At 38.4% G+C, this 13,872-nt stretch overlaps 1 protein-coding gene across 1 annotated transcript in view; it reads right to left on the minus strand.

The window, feature by feature from the left end:
- Positions 1-13,872, minus strand: part of LOC126268193 (uncharacterized) — an 800,619-nt gene that overhangs the window by 161,690 nt on the left and 625,057 nt on the right. The window contains exons 6-7 of the mRNA XM_049973806.1: positions 8,223-8,687; positions 3,791-4,205 (exon numbers count right to left, since the gene is read on the minus strand). Of these exons, the coding sequence (XP_049829763.1) occupies positions 3,791-4,205; positions 8,223-8,687 (880 nt within the window). The remainder of the gene's footprint in view (positions 1-3,790; positions 4,206-8,222; positions 8,688-13,872) is intronic.

Genomic DNA, 13,872 nt, shown 5'->3' on the forward strand with positions numbered 1-13,872 from the left:
ACGATAGGCTTTTGAATAGTCTGTACAGCTTACAAAAATCCTTTCTTTGCTTTTATGAAAAAACTTTGCTTCATTTGGTGATTTAACCAGGATGCCAGCCTTTCAACTAAATTTACGAATATGAGATAGGTTAGGGTTTCTCTTCAGCCACTGCTTGTATGGAGCTCCACCAGACAGTCCTTTAGTTTAGCAACAATTTCTGATGTAGTTAGTAGTGTTGACAGCTTCAGCCCAAAATGATGGTGGTAGTCCTGACTAACAGCATGCAGTGAGCAATTTCACCTTTGAACAGTTCTTTCATTCAGTGACATTATTCTACTGCAGTGTGTATGGAAATGTTAGGCACTTCTATATTTCTGACATTATGATGATGGAGACCACTCTTTCATTGCAGTACTCCTTCCTGTAGCCTGATTGAAAATATTTAATTATATGACCAGTCCTTCAACTAGGTTCCTGAATGCAGCAAATTTATCGACAACTTCTCCTTCACATCAAAGCAAATGGACTTGACATCATCTATTGTGGTCATCTATAAAAGGTACCAAAACTTTTGCACCACCTTGAGATTTTTCTTTCATTGGTCCACAGGTACCAGAGTGGATTAACTCCATAAGTTCATTTGAGTTCCCTTCTCTTTTGGTGAAGGGAGTGGACATGATTATTCCTTTAAGGTATGTAGTGCATCTATTGACATTGACATCACTGAATTTCAAATCTGTCACATAATCATCTTTGAGCATTTTGATCATATCTTTTGAGTTCAAGTGGCCTAATTGAACATGCCAGATTTGCATATAACTTTTCATAACTTTTGGCTTGGAAAAGATGCTTGCCTTTGAACCACTTTATGTAAAAAAAAAAGTGTTACCATCTCTTTCTGCAGTCATACTGATTTAACCATTATTATCTAGTACGTCTGCACGAGTTTTATCAATGTTACTGGTTGGTTATTGTCCTCAACTTTTGCCACTGAAATGAGACAAGTTCAGAGTTTTGGCACATATAAAAGAGTTTTTCAGTGTTATGGAGTTGATGCCACTGCCTGTGGTTGAGATGCATATGTCACCTTTAGCTGTTACTTTCGTAACACTACTGTCTGCAAGCATTAAATTCTCTTGCATTTCTGTCACGCGTGTGAACACTTTTGGATCATTGCATGTGTGGTAAAAGCACTTGTCTTCTTTGTGTCCCTTCTCATTACAAAAGTTGCATCAGTATGTTGAGGCAATTTTCACTTGTTTCTGCATCCTTGCTCTGTATTATTTCAAGGTTTTTAATTTTAGTATCTCTACACCTGGTAGATTGTCATGGGATTCAATAGCACATCCAGAATTGTAGTAGTTATCTGAAAGACTATAGTGCAGAATTACTAACAACAGATCAATGTTTATGTTAACATCCATTGCTTGAAATTCATCCACAGCATCAAAGAATTAACTAAGTTATTGTGTTGTCATCACTAAGCTGCCAAGCAGCATTGCTTTTTGAACAAGTCTTTTGATTGAATAGGCTGTTTTGAGTTTAATTCATACCTAATGTGATGTAGTGTAGTTCTTTACTTGCTTCAGCTCAGTGGCCTGATGTATAAAATCAGGTCTTCTTTCACTTTAATGTCTCCCACTAGCTATGCTTTGTCTGCAGCTTCTGCAGCAATGAGAACTTCACATTCACCAGACACTGCAATTGTGTTACATCTCCAAATACGTATCCCATGTGTCATTTTTGAAAAGCAGAGCTTCACCTTGTATTCTCCATGTATCATAAATTATTATCATGTGACAACGTTTTTAGTTGAAATCTGTGTGCAGCAGTCACATGCGGCACATTTGTCATGTTAACGAACTTTTTAAATTCTGTACTTTTAAGATGTCTCAGTCTGGCACACAGGTTTAATCTGCCAGCAAGTTTTGTATACACTGTCTAACTATATTAATTCTGAACCATTAAGCTTCCAATAATGAGTAACTATACCACTGGCTAAAAGTCAGGAAAGACAGAAGGTTGCAATGGCTGAAAACGCACTTCTACATAAGAAACTCCATTCTTTGCTGCTGATTAGTTTTATTCTGAATCATGCTATTCTTTGCCCGTTAGTTAAGTTCCATCCTGTGGATTCTTACTTGTGAACCAAACAGTATCAGTAAGTTATTGATGTGTTCCGCATACAGCACACTAAAATCTTACAAAAGAATACTTGTATCAAAGTGGCTATCAGCTTCTTAAGCATATGTATTGTCACCTACACGGGTATATGAATTTTGTTCTTCAGATTTGCAGTGGTTAATCTATTTCTATTAAATTCAGGAGATCCTTGCAAGCACACAGCTGCATTTTTTGTACTGTGATATGTCAGTGTCACACATCAGGTATTATGCAGGAGTAATATACAAATGCTGTAATGTTCCATTTTCTTCTCAGCAAATTAGATTTTGATAAAACTCTTTAAAAAAATACCTTTACTGCTACAAAGTGTGCAGCAGTTCTGATGTTTTCTCCATTAAGTTCATAAGTATAGTTTATTAGTGAGCTTGTAGCATAATTTAACTGCCCAAACTTGCAAAATGAATCTAACAAAGATCAACAGTTAGATTATTGGCCTGAGCTAAAGTCACAGATTCTCATGAGACCTATTTCTCCAAAGAAATTCCAGCTTGTGTTCTACTGAACTGCAGACTTCATCCTATGGGCTTTGTTGAACAAACCTCCAGGGTGACATCACTATGAAATAAAAAAAATATCAAAACGGTTGCATGATTTGTGATGAAGGAGAGAAAATAACCAAAGGATCCTGCCATACTTAAGTTATCAATGCATATTAACATAACATACAAACAAGAACAATATCAAGAAAGTTAAAATGTATGACAAACAGAAAATATAAAATAAATCAATGAGTAATTTTTCGTGCCAACTACAAAAATTGCTGGAAAATTGTGCTTTTGGGACTTTTCAATAAACATGAAAGCTAAATCCATACTGAAATCACAGAGTTACGTACATATATTCAAGAACTGTATATTGCATCACAGCAGAATATTCTAACAGTTTTAAGCAGCTAACTTTTTGTGTGTGGACTGTATAAAAAAACTTAATTGTAAATAATGTACTATTGTTCCCACTTGCAAAGTGAAAACTCTTGTGAGGTTAAACCACAATCATTACAGCATATATGTAATGAAATTAACAGAAACCTCAAGTGACACAAAAATGCAGATTTGTTTGAAACAGAGTCCAAATTGTGTTATGACACATCAATTCATGTAGCACACACCTGCTGACAACTCTTAACAATTATATTTCAATTTCTCCATGACTTGGAAATGTAGCTACATCAGGCGAGTAAAATTATGTTACCCAATTTGGCCAAGAACAGGCCAATCAGGAGACATGTTGAAGTATGAAAGATTGAAAAGCTGGTTTCAAGGGAATGGACAGTACTAGAAGGCAACATGTGCACTCTGCAACAGGATGAATGTAGATATACAGTGAATATATAGAGGACACCACAAACATGTTTAGATTCCAAAACAGTATTTAACAAATCTGATACAAAAGAGAGAGAGAGAGAGAGAGAGAGAGAGATAGAGAGAGAGAGAGAGAGGGAGAGAGAGAGAGGGAGAGAGAGAGAGGGGGAGAGAGAGAGAGAGAGAGAGAGAGAGAGAGAGAGAGAGAGAGAGAGAGAGAGTAGGCAGTCAATGACTTTAATTCAGTATCAAGAATGACTAGTGTTCATATGAATATAAAAGGCCAACAGTTTTCTTACAGCTGCTACCTGACAGGTACTGACCTCTCTCCAGGAGCCACCTGCATAGTCGGAAGCAGATGAAGCCCTTCGAGAAGACTGCATGCTCGCAGTTCGAGGTCTTGGAGGTGGCTGCGGGGGTGGTGGTGAGTGCGGGCCAGAGGGTGTAGGTGGCAACTGCTGAGCTGAAGGTGGAACAAGAGCCAGCTGTGGTTCAGAGCGCCACGCTTGGCTTCGTGCCGCTGCTGCTGGCTGGGAATGGTGCCGCTCGTAGAAAGACAGCAGAGCTTTCTTCTGAATGGCCTTAAGTGTGGGGTCCGACACTCGGTGGCGTTTCTCTGGGTCCAGGTAAGTGTACTTTGTCTGCTGCTGCAGTTGTTGTTGCTGCTGGCGTTCCAGCTCACTGATTCGCTCCGCCACAGACAGTGAAGCCTGGGTCGGAGATGACAAGGATGCTGACCTGCAAGTGTAAATTATGTTTGTAAGCACACTGCCTATCTTCAGTAAAGCAATGTTGAGCATGTAGTACCAAATTTCATTCAGATTACTGATACAGAAGAGATATTAAGAAATTACTTGAAACTGTGCTATGACACGTCTAAATTTTGAAATGTAAATACGGAGAAGAATGTGAATATAAGAAAATTAACTGTTGTCTTTGCAGATAATTTTATGACTGTGTGAATTAAACAGCATAAAAAATTGGGAGCAATTTATGACAAAAATAACCAACATTTAACTTTCAATATTCACGTAACAAACAGTGTGGCACAACTTAATTAAATACTGTATAAGTGACATTGTAATCATTCCACTGGCACTAAAATTTATATTACATTTATTCTTCCACTACCAATTTCATATGTCACTCATTATCAAGTGCTACATGTATGAAATCAAGCAGAGTTAATTAGACTATCTTACTACACCCAGTATATGTGGTAATCTTTCACAAAGCAGAAAAAGGAGATGCATGAACGCTTCCGAGGAAAGACAGATATTTAGAAGTTCAACCACAATATTTTTCACCAGACACATTTCACTTTCATTTATAATGCATCTTCTCTGGTCATTATGTAAATGTAAATAATGTCAGGTCAGTATGTAAATGTAAATAATGTCATGACATTTTGTTATTTATTAGATTGGTGCACACGTCTGTAGCATTTTAATTTTGCATGTTGGTATTCCAGTTGCTAAGGGTTTATTTATCAATTGTCATTTTTATTTGTAGTTCACTGTTGTTATTTGAGTTCACATATTGTTATTTGGAAATAGTGAGTGGAGCTGTGGACACTAGAAAATAGAGTTCCAAGTGGAGAACTCAGGACATTTCTAACATGTTCTTCTGTTTGAGTTCAAGAGAGGAGCGACAGCAGCGGAGGCAGCCAGGAACATTTGTGCCGTGTATGGGGATAATGCCATTGGACAGAGCAGGCCAAGAAAATGATTTTCTCATTTTAAGGAGGATTGTTCTCACATTAGTGATTTTCCAAATACAGGAAGAACTTGGGGGTTTGATGACAATCATTTAAATGCATTAATTCACAATTATCCATGTCAGTGTAATCAAAAACTGCAAATGTGATGATGTGTGAGTATTCCATCTTGTGAGACATTTGCATGCAATGGGGAAGGTTCAAACATTGGCTGTATAGGTACTACAAATTTTAAGCCAAAACCACAAAAATCAGCAGACAGCCACGTGTGCTTCTCACTGTTTGCTCACTATCAACTGGCTAATGTGACCACTCCTGTCCTGTATCATTACTGGTGATGAGAAATGGTGTATTTATGCTAAAATAAGGAAAGAAAGGAATGATTGAGCCCAAACAAAGCAGCAACTCTCCATACAAAGAACTTCCCGCATCCATGAAAGATAATGTTACACAGCTGGTGGAACAGTGATGGTGTGGTGTACTGTGAATTGCTTCCCTGACGTGTAACCATCACGGCTGACATTTATTGTTAACAACTGAGACGTCTTTCAGACACAATCCCAGAACAAAAGCCAGTAAATCTGAATGAAGTGATGCTACTTCATAATAATGCCTTCCCGCATTTGCTAGACTGACAAAAAACACTATACACGAGTTGAGTTGGGAAGTCATTCCACACCCACCTTATTCACCAGACCTGGCACCCTCGGATTTTCACCTTTTCCACTCTGTATCGAACAATCTTCAAGGAATTTCCTTTACAGATGAAAACGCGATCTGAACATGGCGAGTTCTTCGCCTAAAAGCCAAGGATTTCTACACTCGTGGAACTGAAATGTTACCCCAGTGTTCACAGACCGTTGTAAATAGTGAAGGAGAATTTATTACTGATAACTAAAGTCTCTGTTACATGTATCTGTTGCATTTATTAAACTCAGGAAAAAATGCTAAGAACTTATGCACCAGCCTAATATAAATTAAAACAGTACACATCATTAAAATTGACATGCAATTTACTTAATATTTCTCCCTATGTAGGAGCGAGTGAAAAAAATGTTTTGGTATTCAGAGGAAAAAGTTGATGATTGCGATTTCATGGAAAGATAGCGCCACACTGAAAATTGCTTTTTTTTTTTCAATGATTGCACCTCAAATTGCTTATCATATCTGTAACAGTCTCCTCCATTACAGTATAATGCACAATGATATGCTCTTCCTTGAAATTGCTTGATGTCTTCTACCAATTCTATCTGGTAAGCACAACAGCCACTAGAAGAGGGTGGAAAAGTATAGTGTAGGTAGTCTCTTTGGTAGAATTGCGGAATCTTCTAAGTGTGCAGCTAATAAAACATTGAACTTGTTCACTTTCCTCACAGCATTTTCTATGTCATGGTTATAATTGAATTCATAATTGTAATCCCTATATATTCAGTTGAATGTACAACCTTCGTATTTGTGCGATATATTGTGTGACCAAAATTTAAAGGAATTTTTTTAATTCTCATGTGGAGGACCTTGCACTTGTTATTAGTCAGGGTCAATGGCCACTTTTTTCACCACACTGATACTAATCTAAAATGTTTTGTAATTAGTTTTTATCTTCTGATGACTTTGCTACAAGGTGTATAACAACATCATCTGCAAACAGTCTAAAAAGGGCTGCTCAGTTTGTCTCTTAAAGCATTTGTAGAGTAAGAACAGCAGAAGGCTATAATGCTTCCTTGGGGAACTCCAAATACAACTTTAGTTTCAGTAGATGACTTCCTATCAATTACTAAGAATTACTTTATTCGTAGCTGTAATTTTCAGACCTGTAGTAAATATTTCAGGATAGAACTCAGTCATCAGTCACAAATATGTTTTTATTTCATTTTACCAGTTAAATTAATTTCTCGTCTTCAGAAGCCTACAGATGTATTTGTGACTGATGACTGAATTTTATTCTGAAATTATTACTAAGAACTGTGACCTGTTTGGAAATCTTGGTCCATTCAAATTTGCTTATTAGGTATAGTGTTGACATCCTTCAAATAACAGTCCTTTTGACATTCTTTCTTATAATGACATTTTGTCTGAGACATACTGTTACTACTGGTAGAGATTTGAATGAAGTTAAAAGTGCAATGTGTCTAGGTAGCAAAATATGCAGCAGTGTGTAGTAACACTGATAGCTAAATATACAAAATCACAGAAAATGGTTAGGAAAGACAGATGGAGAGGAGGATGGCGTGTGGCAACACGAGAGCAACAAGACTTTGTCCATTATCGGCAGTATTCTTTTGTAGAAAGAGTTTTATGGCACTACTGGCTGTAAGACAAACAAGGCAAGTTCACCTACATAATGGAATAGAATTAAAGAACTCTATTTGCATTGTTTTTTTTTCTTTTTGAAGCACAATTGTTACTTCTTAATTGTTCTTTTTTATGGACACCAATGCGATACAGCTTGTAGATTGTGATGACTTGTTTCAGTTGTTGACAGTAAAAGAGAGTGAAACCTGTCATCAGCATGTATCTTAATCCTCTCAAATACCCTCAATTATTCCACTTGTTTCAGTGCTACCAGATTGCCATCAGCAGTGTCGCAAACATCTGCGCCATGAAACATTGCAACGAGTTTATTACGGATTTAAAGAAGTACAACAGTACACAATCTTGTAATCACAAACTCTTTATCACTACACGTTCTTCCTTTGTTGGCAAAATGAAATTTTCTTGCAAGATTCAAGACAACTATCTTTAGAGTAAGTGGCACCACAATATTACATGTTAGTGACTCTGGCCAAGAAAGGGGAAGGCTATAAACAGTGTTTGTATAAACATAATAAGAATATTGCAATCTTGAAGCACAGGTTACATGTAATTTGAAATCTAAGAATTATATGTTTGTACACTGCACGGAATGAAGGTTGTTACTATTTGACACATAACTTTCTTTGATATTTGGATGGCAGGAGTTGTTCTTTATTTTGCGATAAAAGAAAAAGCTAGGAATGTGTTCAGATAGGTTGTCTGGAGATAGAAAAGTGTTCAGTTACCTGTGGGGCGGAGATGGTGGCTGCTGTGGAGAGCCCGGTGGTGGTGTCTGCTGATCACCCGGCTGCACAGTGTACGTGCTGACGGGAAAGAGGCGCAGCTTGTGGCTGTCGGCATTGCCATTGCCTAGGTAGAGCACAGACTCAGAGTGATGGCGCTGCGGTGTCTGGACGCGCGCACTGTGGGCGACGATGAGCTGCCGGTGCCGACCCGGGCCCACAGGTGGCTGCGGGGGCGGTGGTGCCGAGGAGGATGCGACTGCACTGCTCGCCACGCTCACGTCGCTCAGTGAGCCATGCCACTTGAGTGTCTCACTGCTGGACGCACTGCCAGAGCTGGTGGTCACCACACTGTCACAGCGCCCACTGCGGGATCCGCTCCCACCCCCGGTGCTACTCCCGCTGTCTCGCTCTGGAGGTTCGTCCCAGGGGGCCGCTTGTGGATGTGCTGCACTGTCTCGTCGCAGCCTGCAGTGCCCCATATTTAACAATTAGTGTGGGATATAGGTCACATGTTGACTGTTTGAGAACTGAGGAGAACATCAACATAATTTTTTTACCAAAATTTTTAATCGTGATAGAAACAGTAAGAAATATTAAAATGAAATTTTACAGGGCGATCCATTTCATATTGCTGTGTATTCAGTATAAATTTAACTTGTATGAGTTGTGCTGTAACAGAATAGTTGAAAGTATATTAAGTAATGTATTAAAAACAGCTGACAATTTTATTAGGTACTAAATCCACAGATATGACAAAATTTAACCATCCAAATTAGTCTCAGACAATACTGTGAATTCAAGTGAGCAGATTGATGGCAAAACTAATTGTTCTATCACTGTAGGTACTAGAATTTTATGAGTATATAAAACAAGCTGTTTTGCAATGTGTCACTATTTAACTTAGTTCAGTTTATTGACATGCACTACCTATTCTTTAAACGAGCTTTTTGTAATGTGTCACTATTTCACTTTGTTCAGTTTATTGACATGCACTCTACCTATTCTTTGAGAGTTCTTGAGGCATATCCACCAGAGTGAATAAAATATTAAGTTTTGTTGGTTCTCAGTGTACATAAGACAGGTTCTTAACTCATCCTGAGAATACATCAAAATATGCATATTTGTGGTTGTGTTGCTTTTGAAAATATCTATCTCCTGCTCTTTCCTCTCGTGTGTTTCTCTCTGTCTAAAAATATACACTCACTTGCAACATTACTTCCTTTATTGAGGTACAACACTTACAAAAATGGTTTTATACACAGCTGCCGAGATTTTCTCACAGCTTTTGTACCATCCTAGCAGACATCTTAACAGGTCACATTAAAGATGCTCACTCATTGTTTGTTGGTATAACCTTATCCTGCATCTTGATACAGCCCACAACTGCACAAAGAATTTGCTGACTCTGGATACGTACTCTACTGCAGAGTTGATGTTCCATACATCAGTGAGTTCAACTCTCATGGAGTTTATATATATGCATTTATTCTAATTGTAAGATGGAATGTAGCATTCAGAGATCATATCTAAACTTACTTAATTTCCATCACCAAAATAACAATTCGCATCAGATTATGTTTGGAGGTTAAGTTTTTAATAAAGGACATATCACAATGGCTTCCCCGACACCCAGCAAAACCTTAACAAAACATTGCATCAGGTGGGATTATTGTCTGGGCAAACAAAGTTGACAGTTGGCACAGTGGCTGATGGGAGCGACCGTTATTGGGAAATGCCGTTATCACTGCTAGCATCAGCCACTGTGTCGAGTGTCAGCTTAGTTTATGCAAACAATGTGTGCCTTATTTGGCACACTCCTGGCACTGATTAGTTAGGCATACATAATCTAACATGTTTCCTATTCTCATAATGCTGCAGTATGACAAAATTTAGCAAAATGTGTTCAGGGCCAGTTTAAGGCCCTAGCAAGATTAGCAGTCTCTTGGGGCGCCAAGCTGAAAGGGGCAATGGAGGTGTCACATACCATATCACATTTAGCACTGATCAGTTGGGCCGCCAAGCTAAGATTTGCATATAATGTGTTATCACAACTAGTAGCAAAAACTGACACAAGTGAAAGTTTATGAGGTTCTCAAACTGACCCAGAATGTGTTGCCTATCAAAAGCACACACAAAGGCACTTTTATGAGCAGTTCACAAATATGGTATAGTGTCTAGATCAGAGGCTGAGGCATGTTGTGTGGAGAAATTTATTTATTCATTTCTTAGGTTCTGCACATCCCTCTGATAAGGAAAATGTCGGGGATGCAGGATGATTGTATACATTAATGAAAAACAAGGAGCTCTAAGAAACTTAATGTATATACACTGCACAAAAAAATTATTACTGTATTGCTTTACTCTATTTGTGTTTACATCATATAAATATGTCGACAGCATTCACTCTAAGGTACGAAAGGAATGTCATGAGGTGGAACTGACTACAGCGTCTACTCTAAGAATGTGTAATGTACTCAAAAGAAAAAAAGGAACTATAATAATGAAAATAATTTTATTCTCTCAGTAGATTCGCTACCTTTGACTATTCACAACCGTTTTCTTCTAACCTAGCCTAGATCTCGAACTATGCTGCAGATTAATGTTACCATAATCTTCATAAAAAAAGAGGAATATTGGAAATTGTAGCGACGGGAATTTAAGACAATATTCATGACTCAGTGAATTTCAGCGTTAAATAAAATCACGTCTCCGATTGGTTATCCACAACCATTCTGTCACTGACTTTGCAAAACGCGTCGCCAACCTTTGTACCGTGAAGGAAAAATATCCAGACTGACAACAACAGTTCTAGTATTTTAAATTGGTTGCAAATCTGACAGATTTTTCAAAGAACCCGGGCGACTTTTGTCCATTTTCTAATTCGTAAATAAAGCTAATGTTAGCATCAAATTATTACTTTGGCACGTTTTATTTCAGATAAGAAAGCTTTTTTTATATGAACATTACGCGATAAATTTGCTGGAGAATCACCTTCTCATGCTTTAAGTTCATGAAGTCAAAAGGTTTCTCATAGCCGCTAAAAGCAGATTTGAAAACAGCACAACACGGTGCAGGTAATGCAAAAATACACACGTTTTGGATTTTGAGGGGTTGAACAGGGAGGTATCAAAGCGTCACATAAATTCGTTACTTATAGCCGTTTACTATATTTTCATAATTCACCTAACAAAGATTCGTGTCCAACATAATACAGCATCTTTTTTCGTAAGCCCTCCCGAAGGAACTATAGGCGTGGTTTTGCTGTGTTTAGATGTAATCTTTGTTTCGCCGTTTGAAGTACCACCGACAGGACAAAATAGAAACCTCTAAACATTAACTTTTCTAATAATCGAAGAAACAATAAACAAAAAAAGAAGTCATCAAATACTGGCATAATCTTTTGTACTGAGACAGCTTTGTGCATCTGCTAAAGAAACGAATATTCTACAATCGTGAAACCTTAAATTGTTATTTCAAAACGTAAGTTAATATTTGAGACGCGGGGATGAAGTACACACTACTATAAACAGAAAACATCGTAGAATTAAAAATATGGAAACAATAATCATTGACTTTAATTGTACACACATATATGTGTGACTTTTCTGTGTGAGTCATCGATTGCAATAAATAAAATTTCACCTGCAGAGAGTGCATTGTTAAATGCTACCATCTTCGGACCATTACTCCTCTTCCTTTACTGCACAGCCATACTGGAATGCCAGGAGGAAGAGAATTAATATTGTTCAAAAATGGTAGCATTTAATAAAGAACGTTGTTGCAGAGATGAAATATCTCAGCAATAAAGATGACTTTGAAAATTACATAATGTTCCAGTGCATTTAGTTTTTAACTTTATTTCCACGTTTTTCAATAAAATACCGGTATTTGTTACTTATATTAACAAGAAAGGTAGTATATTTTTTAAAATTTGCATTCATGGATTCGATTTTTCGTCTCTGCAACCAAGGTCGCTATCGAACGCTAAGCATTGAGTTGGAGTCGATGGTAGAATCGTGGCATTAGAAGAAACATTCATCGTAAGTAAATGCGGCGACAAGGGTAGGTGAGGTGGAAGCGTGTAATGTCTCTAAACTTTGTATTAAAAACGTCACGGATTCGTTAGACTTCTCCTAGTAATTCACCGAGTGTGAGCATGTAACACGTTCGTCTGCTTGGGGCGTTAAGTTCGTCAGCCTTTTTTTTCCGAGTGTATCAATAAACTGCACAAACCATTATAAAGTGACTGAAGGGGGGTATCTTATAAGAACACCACCGACTAACTGTCTTATTCTATTCACGTACTGAGCGTGGAAAAACTGACGGTAAGGCTAAAGTCAATTTGTGTGTTTTGTTTCACCATTGCTAGGTCCTGTGTGCCATACGCTAGCTGCGAAGCTACGGTAAAATATGCTCATAGAGGAAAGAAACAGACCCATGCAGACTGGGTTTCCGTGAAAGAAAACGTCGTTCCTTTCATAACACAACCGATTTCGTGTCCCATCGACGTTCAGGTCAAACCGAGTTGCTCAGTATAAAGTGGCATAAAAATCTAATACCCTTTCCTGTCAAAACTTTTCACTGATTTCTTTCAATTTCTTCCAAACTCTTTAACAACTCACCGCACGATGTGTCCAACAAAGCGTGTGGCAGAAAGTATGTCTTTGCCATATGCTCAAGGTTGTAGCTGAGAATGAAAACTTGCTACAAAATATCAAACTGATCTGTCGAATGGTATGTAGTTGTCAAATATTGCTCACGCCGGTAACGGTCCTCGGGCCAGTCTTTAGTGCTGAATTATTGAACGACTGTAGGCCGTGCTTGTACATACCCAACAGGCTTTTTCCCGCTTGTGCGCGTGATGCCACCGGACACCTGGTACGTCAGGTGGCACTGGATCCTCGTGTGCCAAAAGGAAGCACCAACTGCCGCTTTCACGGAATGCGAGGCACTTTCCGCATGCTGACTCACTGCTCTGCCGGAACGTGTCCGCGTCATTCGTTAGCGTCGAACGCTACGCTGCACTCCCAGCAAAACCTTAAACCTTTCCGCAAAATCGTCCCTGAAGAAGCGGACAACCTGTGATAGTTCGTCAATCACGTAACCGAATAATGAGTTTCCGCCTATTTACTGTTTTACAGTGGCGTATTTTGCTAGTAAACTGTCAATCCCTGAACGAACCGAGGACCTTCTGCAGACCTTACTGCATTTCGATACAAATTTCTAGCGTTGCCACTTTTCTATGTACGACTGAGTAATTACATCAACAATATTGTTTTCATCAACGTCTGTGGCTGACAGTGTTGATGATCGATTATTGGGATCTTACTTCGCGAACAGAGACTATTAAAGGGGTGCACTAAAAACGTATCTTGCACAACAAAGAAGTTTTAAGCTTCCGGCGTTATTACAAATGGTGCACAAGCTCGGATAGGATACGAATGAAGAAGGAAACTGGTGTTGACCTTTTTCAAAGGGATGGTCCCAGCAATCACCTGAATGTATCTACGGAGGCACGAAACACCTAAACCGATCTGACCAGTAAAGTGTCATACCTGCTTCGAACAGGTACGTGGATCACCGAAAACAAAAAGCAGCGTACCAGGCCCATAAATTGGAAAATTTGTGGTAAGTTCCTATGGGACCAAAC

This window comes from Schistocerca gregaria, chromosome 4 (assembly GCF_023897955.1).
Source record: "Schistocerca gregaria isolate iqSchGreg1 chromosome 4, iqSchGreg1.2, whole genome shotgun sequence".
Classification (NCBI taxonomy): domain Eukaryota; kingdom Metazoa; phylum Arthropoda; class Insecta; order Orthoptera; family Acrididae; genus Schistocerca; species Schistocerca gregaria.